Source organism: Hypanus sabinus, chromosome X1, assembly GCF_030144855.1.
Source record: "Hypanus sabinus isolate sHypSab1 chromosome X1, sHypSab1.hap1, whole genome shotgun sequence".
Classification (NCBI taxonomy): domain Eukaryota; kingdom Metazoa; phylum Chordata; class Chondrichthyes; order Myliobatiformes; family Dasyatidae; genus Hypanus; species Hypanus sabinus.
In genome coordinates, this window is record NC_082738.1 from 19,680,344 (window position 1) to 19,703,457 (window position 23,114).

A 23,114-nucleotide genomic window follows, 5' to 3' on the forward strand; every position below is an offset into this window, starting at 1 on the left:
AAATCTCGCCACCCCAGTACAGATCAGACTTGTTCTTAGTGTTAGAAAAGAAGCAAGAATATGCTGATTTATTATTTAAGTTTCATGCAAAAGCAGGTTTTTTTTCCATGTGCTTATTTGCTTCAAGGAGACCTACTTAAAGGGAATCAAGGGTTTTGTTTCACTACACTTTAAAAGCAAGCAGGCTTTGCTCAGGATTTTCCGTCAAGGTGGAGTAAGCAACTATAAAAAGGGCACAGTATTAAGAATATCTTCAGTGGCCAATTCCGGCAGAGAAGTGACTGGATTCCACTTGCTCCATGTCCTGTCCCAACAATGCACCGATGATGAAGGAGACACTCTGTAGAAAATCACTAATCACATTCTCTGGCCCACTACACCATCGCTAATCCTGAACTTCCAATGCATTATATTCACCAGACTTCAAATCTAAAAATGTTTGTACTTATTGAAACTGCCCTATTACTTAAAACTAGACAGTCTCTTGTGCTATGCTTAGAAAAAGAAAGAACAGGTAATTTAAATCTCTTTGCCATTTTTTAATCATTTATGGGACATGGCTGTGGATGGCAAGGCTCATTTATTGTCCATCCTTAATTGAGGAGCCTTCCTTGAAAGTTCCTTAAGGTTGTCACAGCCGGAGTGATAGTGAGGATAACCTCCCACTATCTACTAAATACTCGCAATGGCATACATCTCAAATAGCCTCTGACAAGCAAGTCCGGCTCCTGGCCATGATGTGTGGCTCAGCTACTAAGCTCAGTGGAACCATTTCTACTGACAGGGCAAAGGTGTGTTACTGGCACCTTTAAAACCAGTCTCTTTGGGGAGATGGGGCTTGTCAGCCGTGGTTGGCAGCTTATTTAGGAGGAGGAAAACTCCGATCTCAAAGCTCCCGCTCATACCCGTTCATGGGGAAAGCGTCAGGAGTAAACCCCGAGCTAGAGTCCCTAAGGCAGTCCCAAGCAGAGTTCAATGCTGACTGGCAACTCCTGCGATACCATTGGTGCCAAACCGCATTGGTCTCTGCCATTCCTTTGGATTCATCAGTTGTGTAGAGACTGGGAGCCTGCTGCATTGGCACAGCTCACTCTCTGTATCGTACTACCCTGACTTGTGTACTGGCTTGAGTATCACATTGACAACTAGGACGCAACATCCATGGTCAATCACAAACAACAAAGGACCTCAAGTGATGAGCCTTCTAGTGTAGGTGCTTTCGGGGAAAAGAGTTCCAGGATGTAGAAGTCACAATGAAGAGCAACTTGGAGAGAAACCTGCAGTTTGTGGTGTTTCCATTTTCCTGTTGTCTTTGTCCTTTCAGATCATAAGGTTTGTGTGCTTGGAGGTGCTATCAGAGTGGCCTAGGAAAATTTCTGCAGTGCATTTTGTGGATGGTACACACTGCAACCAAGGTGCATATGTGGCAGAGGAAATGAGGAGGATGAAGTACCAATCATTTTTTCCCCTTATATTCTGACTTCTCTGTCTTTGTCCTCCTATCCAGTTCTAACAAAGCTCAACAGAATCCCCAGGAACAGTACATCATCTCTTGATTTGATTGAGTCTCAAGGGCATAATTTTAAGTTAAACAGTTTCTGATCACAGCTATTGCTCCAGTTTTTTTTTGATGGAAGCTATTGGCAATAATTCTACTGTTCCCACTTACAGCTCAATTCGACCTATGTTATTGTTTCTCTTCTTTTGGTTTGCATCATCATTCCCTTTATCCTTTGATCTCTCCAACTTTCCATCCTATTGCACATGCTCATTTCTGTTTCTTCCTCCTGTCTTCTCTTTCCCCAGTTCTGTACTTGCTTGCAACCTGTTGCATCTCCAAATTTTCCCAGTTCTGCTGGACAAAACCGTTACCTCTGTCTCTCTGTCCACAGTTATTGTTGAGTGTTAACAAAGCATCCTGCTCTTATTTCACCACCTTATTGCTGGGCCTCTGGCCCAACATGTCAACAGTTCCTTTGCCCTCCCAGATACTGCTTGCCCTACTGCGTGGATAGTGTGTTGCTTCAGACTGCAGCATCTGCACTCTCTTTTGCCTATGATCTCAAAATGCATGGTAAAATTGATTAGTTACCTAACTTGCCATTTTGAATTAATTTCAACGATGGGCGCAGAAGTCTCCAAAAGTCTCATGAGCACAAAAATAGCTGCCCCTGAATATCCTGAACCTTAAAGTTGAATCATTGCTTTTAGAATCCTAGGATTTCCAACCAGGTGTAATGTAATTTGCATATATATATACACAATGGGTGTGGCACTATAGGCTCATTTGGCTCTTTTCATCTATACCATGGCCAGGCACTAAAAGGAAAACATGGTCAATTTGCATTTCTAGAGCACTTAACATCCCCAGGCCATCCAAAACTGTTACACATTAGGGGCAAGTGGAGAAATTTTTATTTGACAGACCTATTTTATATGCATCCATATTCATAGTACATGCTTTCAGTTTGTAATGATTACTCAGGATGGAAGGGACTGCTTAACCCACCAGTTTAGCCATTGGTGCCCAATAGGAAGCACAATTCACACAGAACAAGGTCTAACATTATGTGTCAGACAGAGTGGTCAGCAGTACTGGGGCTCCACAGGGGACTGTCCTGTCTCCTTTTCTCTTTACCACCTACACCTCGGACTTCAACTACAACACAGCGACTTGCCATCTTCAGAAGTTTTCTGATGACTCTACCATAGTTGGATGCATCAGCAAGGGAGATGAGGCTGAGTACAGGGTTACGGTGGGAAACGTCACATGGTGTGAGCAGAATCATCTGCAGCTTAATGTGAAAAAGACTAAGGAACTGGTGGTGGACCTGAGGAGGGCTAAGGCACCGGTGACCCCTGTTTCCATCCAAGGGGTCGGTGTGGACATAGTGGAGGATTACAAATGCCTGGGGATACGAATGGACAATAAACTGGACTGGTCAAAGAATACTGAGGCTGTCTACAAGAAGGGTCAGAGCTGTCTCTATTTCCTGAGGAGATTGACGTCCTTTAACATCTGCTGGGTGATGCTGAGGATGTTCTACGAGGCTGTGGTGGCCAGTGCTATCATGTTTGCTGTTGTGTGCTGGGGCAGCAGGCTGAGGGTAGCAGACACCAACAGAATCAACAAACTCATTCGTAAGGCCAGTGGGGGTGGAACTGGACTTTCTGACGGTGGTGTCTGAAAAGAGGATGCTGTCCAAGTTGCATGCCATCTTGGACAATGACTCCCATCCACTCCATAATGTACTGGTTAGGCACAGGAGTACATTCAGCCAGAGACTCATTCCACCGAGATGCAACACTGAGCGTAATAGGAAGTCATTCCTGCCTGTGGCCATCAAACTTTATAACTCCTCCCTCGGAGTGTCAGGCACCCTGAGCCAATAGGCTGGTCCTGGACTTATTTCCACTTGGCATGATTAACTTATTATTATTTAATTATTTATGGTTTTATATTGCTATATTTCTACACTATTCTTGGTTGGTGCGACTGTAACGAAACCCAATTTCCCTCGGGATCAATAAAGTATGTCTGTCTGTCAACAACATCACTTAGGTAGGGAGCAGAGTCTGTTTTTGTTGGTTGAGGGGTGAATGTTGGTCAAGGCACTGTGCAGAATGCTGTTATGTGAGAAAGTTGACTTAGAAATAAAAACTCGAACAAACCAAAAATGCAACCTAGTGACAGGTGCTGTAAATATGCAGAACCACCATATTCAACTGAAAAATGAGGAGTGAGGTAGGAGATCAGTAAGGGCTTTCTCACCCAGAGGGAAGAAGATTGATTGATACAACTGATATAGAGCAAAGAGTCAAATGTGTTTCTGCATAGAGAAGGGATTGAAGACTAAGCTGAACTCATGGGCTTGATCTCTGCACCCCTGTTCTGATGAAGGGTCATTGAATTGCACTTTAACTCTTGTTCCTCCTCAGATGACGCCTGACCTGCTGAGTATTTCCAGCATCTGCAGTTTTTGTTTCAATTATTCTGCCACTTGACCTTTAGGTTTTTCAGATTTGTACTTTTGTCAATGACATATCTAAATATAATGAAATTCCTCTGTTTCTGCAAACTGTATTTAAACAAATATTAGAAAACAAAAAAGAAAATCAGACAACCACAGGGCTCCAGTGTGATATTTGTATTGAAACAGCTCATAGGCTTGACAAGGTAAAAATATTCTCATGACTTTATTGATCATGTGGAATTTCTCTGAGGCATTAATTTTGGCTGCAGTACTCATACTAAATTCTTACGGGACTTGACAGAGTAAATTGCAAGAATGACGTTCCTCTTGGTTGTGATGTCTGAAAGAAGGAATCAGACTTGAAATAAGGAGCTAGACATTCAGGAATGAGATGAAAAGAAATTTCTTCAGCAGGTGATGAATCTTTGGAATTCTCTACCAAGTGGGGCATGTTAGAGAGGAGAATGGAACACACTCAGCCTTATACTGAGGATCAGTCACTCATTATGTTCAAGACAGAGACTGATATTCATCTCAAGATTCAAGATTTAAGATTGTTTATTATTGTTCTTCAGTACACAAGTTTAAATGAAATGATTGTTACTCCAGATCCGATGCAACATAAAAAACACTATAAGCAGAAAGCATAAATATAAAGGCAATCCTATAAAACACAGTGTACAATTTACAAGTAACTGTTACATACGTATACTGATTGTATGTATAATCATGGTAGTAGGTGATGTCTATGAAGTGGTGTTGGTGTGGTGGGGTGGGTTAATGGGTGGAGATGTTGATCAGCCTGGCAGCTTGTGGGAAGTAACTGTTTTTGAGTCTAGTGATCCTGGTTTATTATAATATTGGCCTATTATTGCCGCACGTACTGAGATTCAGTGAAAAACTTTTGTTTTCTGTGCCATTCAGACAGATAATTCCATATGTACATAAAAAGAAAACACAGAATATAGTGGTGTAGTTACAGAGAAAGTGCAGTGCAGGTAGACAAATAAAATGCAAGGTGCTCTCTAAGATAGATTAAGAGATGAAGAGTTTAAAAGTGTTTGACAGGTCAATTCAAGAGTCTGATATCAGTGGGATAAAAGCTATCCTTGAGCCTGGTTGAATTTGGTTCTTCTATCTGTTGGGAGAGGGCAGGAGAGAGGTGGTGCGATGGATATTCACTTTCCAGGGTCCAAGAGGCCAGGCTCAGCTTTCTAGCACATCAGCATGACCTTTCCAAAGGGTTCGAGTTGTTTTTGACAAGGATAAACTTCAAACCAATATTCCTTACTCAGCTTCTTGTTGTAAACAAGTCAACATTGAGGTCTTGTAGGCCTACGTTAAATTAACATAAGATAATGGTGTTATGTTAATTGGGCTGCAACAAACCAGACAACACTGGCTAAATTATTAGCACCATTGTGATGAAGTTCAAGGAAGCACGTAGACCAGACTGATATTCTCACTTAGCACATCAAACATGGTCACAGATATAGTTGATCAATCAATGGTCGGGATATTTGTGTACTCAGAGAGTCAGTGCTCAAAACATTAGTTTTGGATGTCTAGGATCTTTATCCCCAGAAGATTTTAGACCATCTGTGCGAATTATTTTGTCCCAGCAAAAGTATCTGAAAAACATTTTTACATGCAGATAATGTCAACTAGTAGCAAACGAGTATAAATATTGGAAAGCATTGGGGATTGTTGGGAATTACAAGGAGAATAATGGGAAGGTGAGGTGACAGAACAAAAAACTAGAATTCATTCCTCAACCTTTGGTTTCTGTGACTGATGACGTGTTCATCTGCAACTCATTGGTATGATATTTTAGTTTGTAAGAACTGGACCTGTGTTTGGAAATCCTTTGTAGTTTATACACCTTATTTCAAAGTATTTTATAAATCAGAAATCCTCTGTGAATTTTAAATGCGTGTTTAGAACTATTCGTCTACATTTAAATGTATATCATTAAATATAAAATGTACTGTGTATGAACTATTTCACGAGCTGGAAATATCTCCTTGGTGGGGAGGGAGGTATTGGCAACTAGATCTCTCCGTAGAGGCTAGACAGGGAAGTAAGCTAAACTTTGGCGGGTAGGTGGATACAGTGTAACCATGGATACCTTTATCGGATAGGGCTTAAAATCTTCTTTTGAGTTTAGGGCTTTACAGACAGTGAACCCAATAACATCACAGTGGGCAGAGTCCTTGATTATATTGGCTGTTTTCCCGAGGCAGTGGAAGTCAATGGAGGGAGGCTGGTTGGCATGATGGATTGGGCTGTGTTTCCAACCGCCATTTTTTTATGGTCTTAGGCAGGACATTTGTAGATTGATAGATTCTGGGATATTAGAGAGAATAAAGAGGAATAGGGTCAATGCAGGTAAAAGATGCTGGGGTAAAGGTGTGATCTCTGTATTTCATGAGGTCACATTTTCCCCCCAGCATCATTTTCCTGCACTAAACGGTCTATTCCTGCTTTAATCTCTGATGGAGATTATTGGAAACATGTTGGCAAGGTGGTCATTGTGCAGAGGGTTGGAAGAGGATGGAAGATATTAGATGCAATTCCAGGACGGGGAGGAAAAGGGGAAGATAAGGGAATAGTTCGTACATGCTGGCCTGTGGTGCACAGGTTTGGGTTCCTGTTGATAGGCGCATACCTCTTAAAAGCCGTAGAAATGAGTCAGGCCCTCTGCTCGGCATGAGCCTGGCTGGCAGACCCATCACTGGGACACAGGCTCCATCACACACAGCTCCAGATAACCCAGTAAAATCCGGATGCCAATAGGCAGTTGAGCAGGCAAAAGGCAACATCTCTCCAGCAGCACTACTGGACCCTACCATATTATAACATATTTATTCCATAAGACATTGGAGCAGAATCAGGCCATTTGGCCCATTGAGTCTGTGCTGCTATTCAATCATGGCTGATTGATTTTTCCTCTCAACCCCATTCTCCTGCCTTCTCCCTGTAACCATTGACACCCTTACTAATCAAGAACCTATCAAACTCTGTTTTAAATACATCCAATGTCTTGGCCTCCACTGTCACCTGTAGTAATTAATTCCACAGATTCACCACCCTCTGTTAAAGTTCCTCCTAACCTTTGTTCTAAAGGGACGTCCTTCTATTCTGAGGCTGTGCCCTCTGGTCCTAGACTCTCCCACTATTGGAAACATCCTCTGCACATCCACTCTATCCAGGCCTTTCAATATTTGGCAGATTTCAATTAGATTTCCCTCCACATCCCACCCCTCATTCTTCTAAGCTCTAGGGAGTACAGGCCCAGAGGTATCAAACGCTCCTCATACATTAACCCTTTTATTCTCAGAGACCCTGCCCAAGATTTGGCAAGGACATACCCTTCCAACTTCCAGGATGAGTAGGTAGTATATCATGGAAGAGGGATATACTTAAACAGTAATACTATAAATGTCTTACCAACATGAATTGAGGATGCTTAGTGTTTGATATCAGCATGTACCAGGTATTAAACTAATATTTCCATTCCTTCCAATGACTGTGCTGGGCTCAGTATCTGCCTCACGCAATAGAACAAAACATCTGCTCTGTGTGTTGTATGCCGCAACACGTCAATCGGCTGTTTAAAGCTATTATCTGGGGGTTAAATGGCTGCTCCCCTGCCTTGAATTCAGAAGGTCATGGGTTCGATCCCCGACTCCAGACATACTGTATGAGTACTAAATCCCCTGCATTCTGCACTGCCAGAATGCCACTTTTCAAAGTGGACGTGACTGCCTCCTGCCATGGGTGTGCAAGATCCCACTTTGAAGAAGGGCAGGACAGGTACCCCAGTGACCTGCTCGTTATTTTACCTTTACCCAGCATTACCGAATAACTAGACTGAGCCATTATCAGTTGTTGCGGGATCTTGCTGTGCGCAAGTTAGGTACCCACCCCCATTCCCCCTCCCCTGCAACAACACGAGCGACTACACTTCAAAAGTACTTCAATTACTAGAAAACGCCATGGGAGCTCTGGGATATGAGAAATGCAAGACTTTATTTTGATAAATCGGTTTATGGCTTTATTATTGCACCAAATGTGTTGTTTTTCTATAATATGAGAGTATATACTGATTAAATCGTTATTTTTATTCAGCATTTTACCAACGGCACCTACCACCTCCCAACTCAAACCAGGTTATTTAAATAAAAGTCAATCTCTAAATCATCTGCAAATAAAAACGAGGGAGTGCAGTTATAATTAGTATCTTGCGTGACCAGGCAGGTAAGACGAAAATTAAAAAGATGGGTTTAAAAATCACTTGCTGCAAGTGGGCAATGATCAGTCTGCAATTTCGGTACAGATAGCCACTCCGGTTAGTCTCTCCGCTCCCTCCACCCCCACCCCCTCCCCCGACACAGAGTACAGCGAGTCGTCGGCCAAAGAGCTGCTCTCTGTTCCGGCTTCTACAGTCAAACGGGCTGTTTATGATAATTTTATGATCATCGGGGGAACCTAACGTGGGAGCGAGCTTTGCAAAGCCCTCGCTGATGAGTACGAGCAGTCTGTCATTCATCTGAAGCGGCATATACTCAAATTGGGGACCTGCGAGCGATTCCTGTATATATATATATACTGTATACCTCCACACACACACACATCATACACGCAGAGCAGTGAGACTGCGAGGAGCTGCCCGCTCTTTCCTCTCTCCTCCCTTGGACCCGCTTCGTGCTTTTTCCTTTCCTGACTCCCTTTTTTTTTATTCCCGGAGGCTCTGCCCGATGGATTTGAAAGGAGAGCCCGAAGATGCGGAGAGGACGCAGCCTTCCAGCTTTCAGGCTTTCGCAACCAGCTCCACTCTGCACGGAATCAGTCACATCTTCACCTACGAGCGCCTTTCCTTCAGGCGCATTATCTGGACCCTGGCTTTCCTCGGCTCGCTATCCTTCCTCATCCACGTCTTCGTCCAGAGAATCAAGTATTACTTCGAGTACCCGCATGTTACCAAACTGGACGAGATCAGCGCCTATAACTTGACCTTCCCCGCCATCACCATCTGCAATCTCAACGAGTTTCGCTTTAGCAAGATCACCAAGAACGATCTGTACCACGCAGGGGAACTCCTAGCGCTGCTGAACAACAAGTTCGAGATTCCCGACCCCTACGTGGCGGAGAAACACGTCCTGGATGTCCTGATCGAGAAGGCCAACTTCGGGAACTTCAAGCCCAAGCCTTTTAACATGAGGGAGTTCTACGACCGAGCCGGCCATGAGATGAAAGACATGCTCCTGGACTGCAAATACAGAGGGAAAGAGTGCACCCACCAGCACTTCCAAGTAGTGAGTACCGCCGGGAAATTAAAGTTTCCCTGACATTGCAGTCATTTGTGTGTTGTGATCGGAGGAGAGTTGTTAGGGTGTGCTTGGAGGACCTGCCTCAGCTCCTGGGTAGCGTGTTGGGGGTATTCCGAGGTACATCTCCCTGAAGTTGTCTAGTGCACACGCTGACCGCTGATGTTGACCAACTGGCAATTGATTGTTTGTGAGAAGCAGCGTATTTGTTGCTTTCTGCTTTCCTCTTTGTGACAGTGAACAGAGTCGAGCAGGTTCCTATGCATCTTGAGGTGGGGGTTGAAGTTTGGAAGGTGGTGGAGGATGAAAATGAAGGAGAAAAAAGAAGCGATAAAATAACTGACATAGAGCAGAACATGCTGGAAAAATATATCAGGGCAGCCTTGGGCGGGCAAGAGGTGATGGAAAAATCCCTGTATTGATGGGAGAAGAAGTCCTAAGGCAGATTTCAGTTTCCCTCCCCTCCACCATCCCAGGAAAAGACCAGGTTTGCCTGAAGTCCCCCGGAGGAACAAATTAAAATAGTGAAATCTTATTGGTAGCAGTAGGCTGCAGTTCTACACATAGTCATGAAACCTTTCAAAATACTAACGTGCTGTACTGTGACGCTCTATCAGCAAAGCTCTAAAATGCTTGTGCAAGCTGCAGTGTTCAAACATTATATTTGTGAAAATTCCCATCTTTACAACTCAAGGCTTATGAGTCTGAATTTTGGGGGTTACAATGAGCTGTCTGTTGTGGTGAATTCCTACAATGATGCATAAGTGACATGGGAGGGAGGAAGGGTGAGTCGTACATTGCAGCTGAGTTGTGCTTTGCAATCTTAGATCAAGCAATCTCTGTAAACACATGTCTTTAGTGCCCCTTACTTTGTTTAAAACTAACATTGTGTGTGTGTGAACAGTGGTGACTGTCATTTGAGTAACACGTTGCTACTGCTGTGGATCACGCCAATAAAACAGTTTTTTTCCACCAAAAGCTGGAAACTACCTCAATAGGGGATTGGCAGGAGCCTTATGTTTACAAGCTTTCTGACATGTGCAATACATCAGATTTTGGCTTTATGAAGAAGTGATGAGGGGTTTAGAAGGTTAATTGTCAGGAGTAAATCATATGCTTCAAAGCAGAGTCACCTCACCTCATCTGCATATGTTAATTAAATGAGATATGTTTTAGGTAGACATCAAAGTTTGAGGTATACTTTCTGCCCATCCAAATATTGCATCCAGCTGCCCTTCATCGTCAACATTCACCCTTCCTCAGTCCATCAGTCACCTTCTGGCCACTGTCTCACCACTCCCCCTCCTCTTTGACTGTAAACACTGACAATTTATTTACCGCCTCCCCCCCCCCCCCTCCCCGCTGTCCCTCCACCGATGCTGCCGGAACCAACGAGTTCCTCGAGCAGTTTTTGTGTGCTGCTCCTGATCCCAGCATCTGCAGTCTCTTCTGTCTCCATGCATCTGGCATTTCTGTGTCTGAACTACCTCCTATTATCAACTGGCTTAAATCATTTTCAGCTCCAAAAGTGAAATCTATTCATTTACCTTTGCACTCAGGAATTGTCCCCCTTGCACTATCAAATGGCCGTGCATTTGCTGTCCATACAGAGGCAATTGCAGTTTGCTGTTCGGTGAATGACTGAGAGAGATTGAGGAAAGTGCCCTTAACCTTCCACTCCTCAATTAAAACTGGACCTTGCCGCAGCAAGCCGGAGGAGCAGTGAAATCTCAAGGCAGAAGCAGAAATGTGCATACATGGGTTTGCTCACCAACCTTTCAGATATGAGGATCCTTTCCCCCAATATCAAGGATCAACTTTATTCACCTTATGCATTTATTTACATGGATTAAGAATTTGCTTTGTTGTGTTGGCATGACGTGCAACAAAAAAACCACAACATTCAACAATTATAACGAATAAAAAATTATATAAAAATAAGTTAGAGGTTAAAGTATGGATATGGAATAAAACGTGTATAAATACATAAATATCAGCATGTATTTACAATGTAAACAGTATACTGTATGGACCATATACTTTAGAAACAAAATATATTATTCATAAAATTTGCAAATATATATGTCATCACCGTTCACAGTACATCATTCTGTTAGCTTGTAGGATTTACATCATATCAACATGACCAATTTTTCTTCACGTACTTTCCAAGAATGGTAAGTCCAAGGGATGTTTGAATTGGATGATTTCTCCCTTCCTCTGAGGAGACGCTTGATGTAAATAGGCTATGACGTTGTGGTTACTTTCCACTCATTTTTAAATGAGTGCAAGTCAACAGCACTGGAAAAAAAATTCTTTCTGCTTGTTCAAGTATTGGAGATGGTGTTAAGGAAAATGAGAGGGCTGTTTTTGGTTGACCGATCGACTAGTTTAGGAACACCAAGTCTCTTTTCTTTCCAGTGAATTTTGTGACTGCTGACCAATGGGAAGAGCATGGTGGGAGAAGCATGGAGAAACCTGGAGAAGCATGTCCACCACCAATGTCTGTCATCTGATTGAGAGGACACCCTCTCCTATCATCCTTAGGATCTGTTGTTGGTTTTCACAGAGGGTTCCATTGTCGTGGGCAGGTTTCATTGGGCTTGGGTGAAAGCAAAATGAATTCATCATTTAAATAGTGCTATGGAGGTGGGCAGAGAAGGGTGTAGGTGATGATGAGGATGGGGTGGGGCAGATTTCTTAGATGCCTCTCCTTGCTCCCCGAGCCGCTCAGTTGCAGTCATTTTGTTGTGGCCTCCTGTTTAAGGTCAGTGGCACATCCCTTCACCTGCTACTGAGGGGCACTGCTGTCACTTAAGGATCTTCATTGAAAATTTATGGAGTGAGGAGAGCGGGAAGGCTCTTGGAACCTTGAAGGCTCCGGCTCTTGTAAGGATATACATTTCTCTTTCTGTCAGGTACCTTGGTTTGTTTTTTCTCCCTCAACCTGGCTTAGAATCCATAATTGGCCTCTTACGATTCATGGTGTGGGGAAATAGGAATTTCATATATTGTGTGCTGTAATGGTTGTGGTGCTTGGCACAATTGGTGTGTCACCCTTGGTTACAGCTGATCAGGGAGTTGATAGAACTGTAGCCCTGCAAAGGGCAGGCAGCTCCATGAGCAGTTCTGAGCCTTGCACTTTCAGGAGGAACTGTTGGCCTTGGAGACCTTGACAGAGATTCAACAGAATGGCAGCTGGACTCCCAACGGCTAATTACAAGGAGAGATCTCATAAACAAGGGTTGTGTTTCTTATGATTTAAGGATTTGATGGTGGCTTGGAACTTTTCCACAAATGGAAGTCATTACTTGGTCAATTTATTGACAAAGTCTGAGATTTTTTGAGGCCAAAGGTACGCAGGAACATTGGGAAATGGCGGGCATGTAATGTTTGCACACGGATCAACTATGATCTCTTTGGGGGCAGAACAGTCTCAAGGAGTTTCCCTGCTCCCATTGTTGTGCCCATGTGTTTGTCCTCTCTCCCAGTCTTTTGAAAATCTACATACTGAACACTGGTTGTGGTAACCTAGCAAGCAAGGGAAGATCCCAGTTTTGATTCTGTACTTCTGCTCAGTTGGCTAAGCTTCTCCTTAGTTCAAGAGGTGGTAAATTGACAAGGTTTTCCACTCTTAATCATCAGTTTTTGATCGAGCTGTGCTGTAAGCATGGGTATCAGTTGGAGCAGGTGTGTTGCCCCTCCCCCTCCCACCATGGTCAGATGATCTGCTACCGTCAATCCTGCAGCTGGATAGTGACCCCAAAGAACAAAGAGTGGACGGAACAGATGGAACAGAGCAGAGGTGGACGTGTTGCTGTTGGAACTGGGGTGGAAGTGAATCACTGGAAATTAAATAGTGTCTCTGTATCTTGCTGGGTAAAAGTTGCATCACTTTTAGAAGTAAATCTGTCTGCTGTGGTTATGCTTTGAGAAGCTCATTACTTTAGTGAACAGATTTGGAGTAAAATGTGACTGAGGCCATACACCTTTATAATTACTGAAGGATTGTGCTATCTGTGGACAGTGATTGATTGTCAAAGGAGAAGCAGGTTGAGATTGTAATCAATATGAACAAAACTGTAAACACATGAGGAAAGTTAACTAACAGAAACCAAGGCTGTACTGAATAGCATACAACCGGACCAGAGGAATACTCTACAATGCCCTTGCTGCGTACATGTGGTGTGGTATTTAAATGATTCTCCATTGGACTTCAGAGTGTCAGCAAGAACACTTGTTGGGATGTCCCTGTAAAGGTGCTGAACATAGTTTCTCCTGGTGTTAACTCAATTGCACAAGTGGTCTAGACTCGATATCAAAGACTGCGTGCAAATCATCACGCAAATCATTTAAATTAGCTAGGAGTTATGGCAACTGGTAATAGGTTATTGACAGAGATGTCATTTTGAGATTGAAGGCAGGTTGGCGATGAGTTGTGCAACATCCTCAATTTTACATCTTTCCCATCTTGTTATGAGGGATTACTTTAAAAATCTATACTAGTCTGGAAATCATTTAATTTTGCAATGATTAGGTGGCGGAGATGGGCGCTCATATGCGTATCACCATGCTCAGGGGAATGAGCTTTCCGTCTGCTTTCTATTATTTCAATAGAGACAAACAACGCTTCTGGTAGAAAGCAACCTATTTAAGCAACAGCTTATTTTCAGTTGCCGTCGTTTTTTTTAACCTCATGCAGGGATAAGTGCTAAAAGGTAGCAGGAAGCAAGTTGCCTTTGAAATGTCACATTTATTTTAGATTTTCTCATGCCTTTTGCCCCTCCTCTTCGATGAGACCTCTGCAGGGGCTCACTTAAGCTGCAATGCCTGGCCTGGGCTGCAGTCAATTCAGTTCAGCTCCTAGATACCACCACCAGGAGGTGCTCTTGTGGTATAGGTAATTCCCTTGTGCTTCAGCACACATTTGCCATTTTCCTGGCCCAAAATTCAGTAACTAACCCAAATATAATTATGTGCAGAAAACAAGAGGCTGTTTCTAGTTTTAATTTGTATTTTGAGCAATACATGCCTCTGGGAGGGGAGGAATGGGTGATGGCATTGTATTCTGCAAGTTCAAGTAAAATTATCCTATTCTTTATTTCTACAGAGGCATCTTCCGTTTAACATTGGTAGGATAGAAACTCTATTTATATAGAGGATAAAAGAATTTTGCAAGCACGGGTGATATCACAAAGCAGCTTCAGTTGATTTAATAACATAAATGGACAAAGGAAAACTAGTGTGGGTCATTTGGAAATTCAGAAGTAAAATATTTTAAAAGATGTAGTTTTGCAGTAATTTCCTGAAAAACACATTGGAAATAATTTACTATTTTAAGAAAACTGTAAAGATTGGAATACAGTTGTAATGCTTGCTTAACATTGTAATTGGCTCATACATCACAAGAGACTTCTTGTTACTGCACATGAATCACAGCCAGGGTAGTCTTAAAAAACATAATATTGTTAATTTATCAAACAAACAGACTCCATTAATTTAAAGAAGGCAACAAATAACTTTCACAATCCTTTACAATGTCTGCATAGTCATCGATATTCAAGCAATGTAACATTATGGAAGGACAGCTGATTTTTTGCTTATGATTTAGTTGTGGTGGGACCCACCTGGTAGAATCAAAGTAGCGATGTCAACCAACAACAGTTCTATTGCGCTAGAATACAAATTGTTTCATAAGAGTTTTGTAGGTCAATTTGGCAATTCTCTCTATTAAGTCTGAGAATTTTTAGTACTATGGAATCTAATATTATGGAAGGTGGTTGGCAGCGTTTAGACAGCATCATTGATATAGAAACATGCAGAATAATCCTGGCATATTTTTCTGAGTCATCAAAAAAAATCATAACACATTTGGTGGCAGAGTGAGCTGTCTGCCTGCCTCATACAGGACTGGAGCCCTTTCCTGACTTACTTGCACAGAGATGCAGAGGTCAAATATCGCACCATAATTATCATAGCTTGATCCCAGTTAGAAGCTGAAGCATAATTGGTCAGTGTGAATCAGCACTATGTTTGGTGGAACAATTATTCAGAACTTTTTAAGAAGGTACAGTGTTATCATTGTTTTGGGATTAAAATGCAAGGATAGTGTGGCCTAGAAAATAAACATTAAATTTGTCCTTTTGCTCTGGATGCATAGCCTATAATATCACTTACCAGGATCAGAATTGGGTTTATTATCAAAGTTTAAAGTAAATTTATTACCAAAGTACATATGGTATATGTCACCATATACAACCATGAGATCCATTTTCTTGTGGGTATATTCAATAAATCCAATAACCATAATAGAATCAATGAAAGACCACACTAACAGGGTAGACAACCAGTGTGCAAAATGCAACAAACTGTGCAAATACAGAAAGAAAAAAAGAAAATCAATAAATAAATAAGCAAGCAAGCAATAAATATCAAGAACGTGAGATGAAAGTCCTTGAAAGTGAGTCCATAGGTTGTAGGAAGAGTTCAGTGATGGGCCAAGTGAAGTTGAGTGAAGTTATGCCCTTTCATTCAACAGCCTAATGGTTGAGGGGTAATAACAGTTCCTGATCATGGTGATGTGAGTCCTGAGGCTCCTGATGGCAGCAACGAGAAGACAGCAAGACCTGGGCAGTTGGGGTCCCTGATAATGGATGCTGCTTTCCTGCGACAGTGCTCTGTGTAGGTGTGCTCGATCGCGGGAAGGGCTTTACCCGTGATAGACTGGCATATCCACTATTTTAGTAGGATTTTCCATTCAAGGGCATTGGTGTTTCCATACCAGGCCGTGATGCAGCCAGTCAGCGTACTTTCCACTACACATCTATAGAAGTTTATCGAAGTTTTAGATATCAGGCCAAATCTTCGCAAATTCCTAAGGAATTAGAGGCGCTGCCATGCTTTCTACATGCTGGGCCCAGACAGGGCCTCTGAAATGATGACACCAAGGAAGTTGCTATCCCTCTCCACTCTGATCCCCCGATGCCTCATGGATCTCTGGTTTCCTCCAATAATCAGCTTCTTAATCTTGTTGACATTGAGTAAGAGGTTGTTGTTGTGGCACCACTCACTAGATTTCCAGTCTCCCTCCTATATGCTGATTCGTCATCATCATTGATCCGGCCAATGACAGTGGTGTTGTCAGAAAACTTAAATATGGCATTGGAGCTGTGCTTAGCCGTACACTCATAAGTGTAAGGCGAGTAGAGCAAGAGATTAAGGACACAGTCTTATGCTGCACCTGAGCTGATGGAGATTGTGGAGGAGATGTTGCTGCCAATCCGGACTACCTGTAATCACCAAGTGAGAAAATCCAGGTTGCAATTGCTCAAGGAGGCATTGAGGCCATGATCTTGAAGCTTATTCATTAGTTTTGGGGGGGGGGGCGATGGTGTAAAAGCCAGGCTGTAGTTGATAAAGAGCATCCTGTTGTATGCATCTTTGCTGTCTTGATGTTGCAGTGTTGTGTGAGGAGCCAATGAAATGGCATCTGCTGTGGACCTGCTGTGCCGCTAGGCAAACTGGAGTGGACCCAAGCTGCTTCTCAGGCAGGAGTCGACGTGTTGCATCACCAGCCTCTCAAAACACTTCACCACTGTGGATGCAAGTGCTACTGGATGATAGTCAATAAGGCAGGTCACCACGTTTTCCTTAGGCACCAAAATATGTTGAGAAATCTGTTGTTGCATGGTGGCAGCAGCACAATGCAATACCTAAAATATATTATAAATTATGATAAGTATATATAAGAAAATTAAATAAGTAGAGCAAAAGGAGAGTAGAAATAATGAAGTAGTGTTCATGGCCTCATTATCTGTTCAGAAATTTGATGGCAGATGAAAGGAAGCTGTTCCTAAAACACTGAGGAACATCCTCAGGCTCTTGTACCTCCTTACTGATGGTAGTAATGAGTCTTGGAAGCTGGGGAGGCTAGAGCCCATGATGGAGATGGCTCAGTTTACAACTGTCTGCAGCGTTTTCTGATCCAGTGTAGTGGCCCCTCCATACCAACCTGTAAGAATACTTGCCACAGTACATCCTAACAAATAATTATGTTTGTGTGCACTTCTTGCCTGCAGAGTCTTGCTGACATGCTTTTGTCACACATTGTGTCAACTTTTATTCCTGAGATATTCTTGCAATATTTATAATATATAAATATTATCATGAGATACTTCCACTCTTCCATCTCAACTTTGTGCCCCCTCTTGGCCCTACAACTAGTACAGCAAAGAAACCTCGTCTTTGAAGTTCCTGGCTGATAACATCTCTGAAGATCTATCTGGGCCCAACATATTGATGCAATTGCAAAAGGGGCATGACAGTGGCTATATTTCGTTAGGAGTTTGAGGAGACTTGGTGTGTCTCCAAAGACACTCGCAAATTTCCACGGGTGAACCATGGAGAGCATGCTAACCGGTTACATCACCATCTGGTACAGGGGAGGCCACTGCACAGGATTGGAAAAAGCTGCAGAGGGTTGTAAACTCAGCCAGTATGTGTGTGAGGCCAGTTTTCTGTGCTCAGTGTCAGATGTGGGGGGTCCTGGAGTCTCCCAGGCTCCTGGACGGCCATATCTGCACCAGCTGTGTCAATTTACAGCTCCTGAGGGACCGTGTTAGGGAACTGGAGATGCAGCTCGATGACCTTCGCCTAGTCAGGGAGAGCGAGGAGGTAAAATAGAGAGGAGTTACAGGCAGGTGGTCACACCGGGGCCACGAGAGACAGAGAAATGGGTAACCGTCAGGAGGGGGAAGGGGAAGAGTCAGGTACTAGAGAGTACCCCTGTGGCTGTACCCCTCAACAATAAGTACTCCTGTTTGAGTACTGTTGGAGGGGGACAGCTTACCTGGGGGAAGCAGCAGTGGCCGTACCTCTGGCACAGAGTCTGGCCCTGTGGCTCAGAAGGGTAGGGAAGGGAAGAGGAAGGCAGTAGTGATAGGGGACTCTATAGTTAGGGGCGGTGTCAGACAGTTCGATTTGTGGACGCAGGAAAGAAACTCGGATGGTAGTTTGCCTCCCAGGTGCCAGGGTCCAGGATGTTTTGGATCGCGTCCAAGATATCCTGTGGTGGGAGGGAGAACAGCCAGAGGTTGTGGTACATATTAGGTAGGAATAAGGAAGAGGTCCTGAAAAAAGACTACAGGGAGTTAGGAAGGAAGTTGAGAAGCAGGACCACAAAGGTAGTAATCTTGGGATTACTGCCTGTGCCACGCGACAGTGAGTATAGGAATATAGTCAGGTGGAGGATATATGTGTAGCTGAGAGATTGCAGCAGGGGGCAGGGATTCAGATTTTGGATCATTGGGACCTCCTTTGGGGCAGGTGTGACCTGTACAAAAAGGACAGGTTGCACTTGAATCCCAGGGGGACCAATATCCTGGCGGGGAGGTTTGCTAAGGCTATTGGGGAAGGTTTAAACTAGAATTGTTGGGGGGTGGGAATGGAACTGAAGAGACTGGGGAAGAGGAGGTTGGCTCACAAATAGAGAAAGTTTGTAGACTGTCCGAGAGGGAGGATAGGCAGGTGATAGAGAAGGGACAGTTGTAATGCAAGGAGTGTTGTGAACAAAGTGGATGAGCTTAGAGCGTGGATCAGTACTTGTAGATGTGATGTGGTGGCCATTACAGAGACTTGGATGGCTCAGGGACAGGATTGGTTACTTCAAGTGCCGGGCTTTAGATGTTTCAGAAAGGACAGGGCGGGAAGCAAAAGAGGTGGGGTGTGCCACTGTTGATCAGAGATAGTGTCACGGCTGCAGAAAAGGTGGACGCCATGGAGGGATTGTCTACGGAGTCTCTGTGGGTGGAAGTTAGGAACAGGAAGGGGTCAATAACTTTACTAGGTGTTTTTTTATAGACCACCCAATAGTAATAAAGATATCGAGGAGCAGATAGGGAAACAGATCCTGGAAAGGTGTAATAATAACAGAGTTGTTGTGATGGGAGATTTTAATTTCCCAAATATCGATTGGCATCTCCCTAGAGCGAGGGGTTTAGATGGGATGGAATTTGTTAGGTGTGTTCAGGAAGGTTTCCTGACACAATATATAGATAAGCCTACAAGAGGAGAGGCTGTACTTGATTTGGTATTGGGAAATGAACCTGGTCAGGTGTCAGATCACTCAGTGGGAGAGCATTTTGGAGATAGTGATTATAATTCTATCTCCTTTACAATAGCATTGGAGAAAGATAGGAACAGACAAGTCAGAAAAGTGTTTAATTGGAGTAAGGGGTATAATGATGCTATCAGGCAGGAAATTGGAGGCTTAAATTGGAAACAGATGTTCTCAGGGAAAGGTATGGAAGAAATGTGGCAAATATTCAGGGGATATTTGTGTAGAGCTCTGTGTAGGTACGTTCCAATGAGACAGGGAAGTTATGGTAAGGTACAAGAACCGTGGTGTACAAAGGCTGTATTAACTCTAGTCAAGAAGAAAAGAAAAGCTTACAAAAGGTTCAGAGTGCTAGGTAATGATAGAGATCTAGAAGATTATAAGGCTACTAGGAAGGAGCTTAAGAAGGAAATTATGAGAGCCAGAAGGGGCCATGAGAAGGCCTTGGCAGGCAGGATTAAGAAAAACCCCAAGGCATTCTACAAGTATGTGAAGAGCAGGAGGATAAGATGTGAAAGAATAGGACCTATCAAATGTGACAGTGGAAAATTGTGTATGGAACCGGATGAAATAGCAGAGGTACTTAATGAATACTTTACTTCAGTATTCACTATGGAAAAGGATCTTAATGATTGTAGTGATGACTTGCAGCAGACTGAAAAACTAGAGCATGTAGATATTAAGAAAGAGAATATGCTGGAGCTTTTGGAAAGCATCAAGTTGGATAAGTCTCCAGGACCGGATAAGATGTACCCCATGCTACTCTGGGAGGCAAGGGAGGAGATTGCTGAGCCTCTGGCGATGATCTTTGCATCATCAATGGTGAAGGGAGAGGTTCCGGAGGATTGGAGGGTTGCGGATGTTGTTCAAGAAAGGGAGTAGAGATGGCCCAAGAAATTATAGACTAGTGAGTCTTACCTCAGTGGTTGGTAAGTTGATGGAGAAGATCCTGAGAGGCAGGATTTATGAACATTTGGAGAGGCATGATATGATTAGGAACAGTCAGCATGACTTACGAGCCTGATTGAATTTTTTGAGGATGTGAGCAGTAGATGTAGTGTGTATGGATTTCAGCAAGGCATTTGATAAGGTACCCCATGCAAGGCTTATTGAGAAAGTAAGGAGGTATGGGATCTAAAGGGACATTGCTTTGTGGATCCAGAACTGGCTTGCCCACAGAAGGCAAAGGGTGGTTGTAGACAGGTCATATTCTGCATGGAGGTCGGTGACCAGTGGAGTGCTTCAGGGGTCTTGGCAGTGTGGAGGATCAGAGGGATCTTGGGATCCAAGTCCATAGGACACTCAAAGCTGCTGCATAGGTTGACTCTGTGGTTAAGAAGGCGTACGGTGTACGGTGTATTGGCCTTCATCAACCGTGGAATTGAATTTAGGAGCAGAGAGGTAATACTGCAGCTATATAGGACCCTGGTCAGACCCCACTTGGAGTACTGTGCTCATTTCTGGTCACCTCACTACAGAAAGGATGTGGAAGCCATAGAAAGGGTGCAGAGGAGATTTACAAGGATGTTGCCTGCCTTATGCCTTATGAGAATAGGCTGAGTGAACTCGGCCTTTTCTCCTTGGAGCGACGGAGGATGAGAGGTGACCTGATAGAGGTGTACAAGATAATGAGAGGCATTGATCGTGTGGATAGTCAGAGGCTTTTTCCCAGGGCTGAAATGGTTGCCACAGGAGGACACAGCTTTAAGGTGCTCAGGGGTAGGCACAGAGGAGATGTCAGGGGTAAGTATTTTACTCAGAGAGTGGTGAGTGCGTGGACTGGGCTGCCGGCAATGGCGGTGGAGGTGGATACAATAGGGTCTTTTAGATAGGTACATGGAGCTTAGTAAAATAGAGGGCTGTAGGTAAGCCTAGTCATTTCTGAGGTAGGGACATGTTTGGCACAACTTTGTAGGTCGAAGGGCCTGTATTGTGCTGTTGGTTTTTCTATGTTTCTATGTTTCTATCTCCATCGCGGGCACGAGCCTCCCCAGCATCATGGACATCCTCAAAAGGCAACACCTCAAAAAGGCGGCATTCATCATGCTCTCTTATTACTACTGTCAGAAAGGAGGTACTGGAGCCTTAAGGCACATATTCAATGTTTCAGGAACAGTTTCTTCCCCTCCGCCATCAGATTTCTGAACGGATAATGTACGAACCCATGAACACAACCTTATATTTTTGCAATACTTACTTTATTTGATTTTTAATATATTTCTTATTGTAATTTATAGTTTTTTATGCATTGCATTGTACTGCTGCTGCAAAACAACAAATTTCATTGCATATGTCAGTGATATTAAAGCTGATTCTGATTCTATTTTATGTTTCATATACCTCAAAGGGAGTCTAACCAGCCCATTGCATCTTAGTCAGCGAACTGGGAATCTAACTCATTATTGGTAAACAATAGCAAATAAAATTTATGCAGATTTAAAGATTACAAAGTCAGAACTAGATCACATTTATGTGTCCTGATCTGGATGTGCATCTTAGTTGAGCACTATGTCTCTCTTGTCTCTATAGAATGGAGAAATTTGTGGAGAGCTGCTGATTTATTGCTAGTAGTTTGTAATACTTTTGATTGTGGGTTATATTTCTACACAGAGCTTTATATTTTTGTCTTTTTGTTCATGCTATGATGATTTGTTACATTGCCTTATGGCTCCATGAGAACCCTTACAGCTTTTAGAAATGAAAAAAGTTTTAAAGCATCTTGAAGCAATTGTTTAGACTGTTAGTTTTTTTTTCTCCATTCTGCCTTGAAACATTTTCTGGTGTCCTTCCGTCATGGAGCTGTTTAGCTATCTCTCCAATTGCTTTTCTTTGTTGATTTGAAATGTTACTTAAACCTCTTTTTAAAGCATTTGGAAATGATTTAGAGACTGTAATTGCTGACTGTGGAAACTAGGCTATTTGAAATTCCATTAAGGGACAAGGGAAGAAAAATCACACAGAATGTTCTAAAATGGATGATTACTTATTTTATGTCAACCAATTGGATACTTAAGATACAGTGGCACGCAGAAGTTTGGGCACCTCTGGTCAAAATTTCTGTTACTGTGAATAGCTAAGCGAGTAAAAGCTGACCTGATTTCCAAAAGGCATAAAGTTAAAGATGGCACATTTCTTTAATATTTTAAGCAAGATTACTTTTTATTTCCATCTTTTACAGTTTCAAAATAACAAAAAAGGAAAAGGGGCTGAAGGAAAAGTTTGGGCACCCTGCATGGTCAGTACTTAGTAACACCCCCTTTGGCAAGTATCGGAGCCTGTAAACGGCTTCTGTAGCCAGCTAAGGGTCTTTCAATTCTTGTTTGGGGGATTTTTGCCCATTCTTCCTTGCAAAAGGCTTCTGGTTCTGTGAGATGCTTGGGCCGTCTTGCATGCACTGCTCTTTTGAGGTCTATCCACAGATTTTCAATGATGTTTAGGTTGGGGGACAGTGAGGGCCATGGCAAAACCTTCAGCTTGCACCTTTTGAGGTAGTCCATTGTGGAATTTGAGGTGTGTTTCGGATCATTATCCTGTTGTAGAAGCCATCCTCTTTTCATCTTCAGCTATTTTACAGATGGTGTGATGTTTGCTTCCAGAATTTGCTGGTATTTAATTGAATTCACTCTTCCCTCTACCAGTGAAATGTTCCCTCTGCCACTGGCTGCAACACAAACCCAAAGCACGATAGATGCTTAA

The 23,114-nt window shown here is 43.0% G+C and overlaps 1 protein-coding gene across 1 annotated transcript in view; it reads left to right on the forward strand.

Moving 5' to 3' along the window:
• Positions 1–8,599: 8,599 nt before the first annotated feature.
• asic1b (acid-sensing (proton-gated) ion channel 1b) overlaps positions 8,600–23,114 on the forward strand; it is an 878,352-nt gene continuing 863,837 nt past the window's right edge. Inside the window, exon 1 of the mRNA XM_059956013.1 lies at positions 8,600–9,292. Coding sequence (XP_059811996.1) covers positions 8,735–9,292 — 558 coding nt within the window. The 5' untranslated portion in view covers positions 8,600–8,734. The remainder of the gene's footprint in view (positions 9,293–23,114) is intronic.